This window comes from Orycteropus afer, unplaced genomic scaffold (genome assembly GCF_000298275.1).
Source record: "Orycteropus afer afer isolate SDZICR_OR568_19922 unplaced genomic scaffold, OryAfe1.0 scaffold00061, whole genome shotgun sequence".
NCBI lineage: Eukaryota > Metazoa > Chordata > Mammalia > Tubulidentata > Orycteropodidae > Orycteropus > Orycteropus afer.
In genome coordinates this window covers 463,869-464,990 of record NW_006921648.1, presented here as the reverse complement: position 1 = coordinate 464,990, position 1,122 = coordinate 463,869, and the positions used below count along the sequence as shown (strand labels likewise).

The window sequence follows — 1,122 nt, the reverse complement described above, 5'->3', positions numbered from 1 at the left end:
CAGGCGGCGTGGAGGCGGTCACGGGGAGCCAGGGAGCAGGACCTTTTTTCCCGAAAGCTGCCCCAGGCCCTTGGTCAGGCCGGTGGTTCGCGTGCGGCCTGCAGCCTGGCTGTTTCCATCTGGCAGGGAGAAGACGGTGCAGCAGCACGCGGGCGAGACGGACCCCGTGACCACCATGAGGGCCATCCGCAAAGAGAAGGACCAGTTCAAGGTGCCGCGGGACTGACGGCCTGGGCTCCTCAGCCGCCGGGCCGCGTGGGCGCTGGGTGTTGAGGGGCCTTAGGTCACTCCCTCTCCGGCCAGCGGGCAGCACATGCCTCCGGGGCTTCGTTTCATGCGATCCCAGAGCCCACAGCAGTGTTACCCCGTGTCCTGACGCTTGTTCATGACGGAAGAAGTTTAAAAGTATTTATTCCCGTAGCCCCTGCCTGAGGACTCTTCTCCTTGTCTCCTGCTCTTGGGGGCGTCGGGGACATGGAGAAGCAGTGAGTGGGTGACAGCCACTGGCACGTGCTCTCGCCAATGCGCGGGGTCGGGTGCTTGCGATGTTGCTGGTCGCGGTGAGTGGTGGCTGGCGGAGGTTGGACGTGTGTTTAGCTGGTTCCTTGGGAGGCTGAGCTGCTTCCTGTGCTGACCGACACCTGCACCCCCCACGGGGGCCGCCTCCCGTCTCGCGCAGCCTCACGGGCGGCTTTGACCGGCACCTGCGCCCCCCACAGGGGCCGCCTCCCGTCTCAGGCTTTGCCTTACTGCTCGGCAGGTGCGCGCATCCCATGTCCTGTTCAGTAGTCACCTGCGCCGCCTGCTGTGTTCCCGGTTGATGCCTGTTCACGCCTGTCATCTCAGGGCTGGCGTCCCTGTGACGGTGCTCAGTGGGGGCTGGCGTCCCCACGATGGTGCTGAGCTGGGCCAGGGACAGACCTGGGAAACCACAGCCGGGTCTGCTCTGTTCCCACCTCAGCAGGTGCTGCCAACAAGGCGACCACTGCTCTCAGCAACTCCCACCTCGCTGGGGGTCTGTGGACGCCAGAGTGGGGTGGTCAGCGGCCGAGGGGCCCATTTCCTTCTCCTCCGTCTCCTCCCGCTCCCGGCTGAAATCTGGATTTCGTTGGCCAGCAGACG

At 65.4% G+C, this 1,122-nt stretch overlaps 1 protein-coding gene across 1 annotated transcript in view; it reads left to right on the top strand.

The window, feature by feature from the left end:
* The window catches only part of HAGH (hydroxyacylglutathione hydrolase), a 14,876-nt gene extending 14,650 nt beyond the window's left edge, over nucleotides 1–226 (top strand). The window contains exon 9 of the mRNA XM_007939516.1: nucleotides 127–226. Coding sequence (XP_007937707.1) covers nucleotides 127–226 — 100 coding nt within the window. The remainder of the gene's footprint in view (nucleotides 1–126) is intronic.
* The last annotated feature ends 896 nt before the right edge of the window (nucleotides 227–1,122 follow it).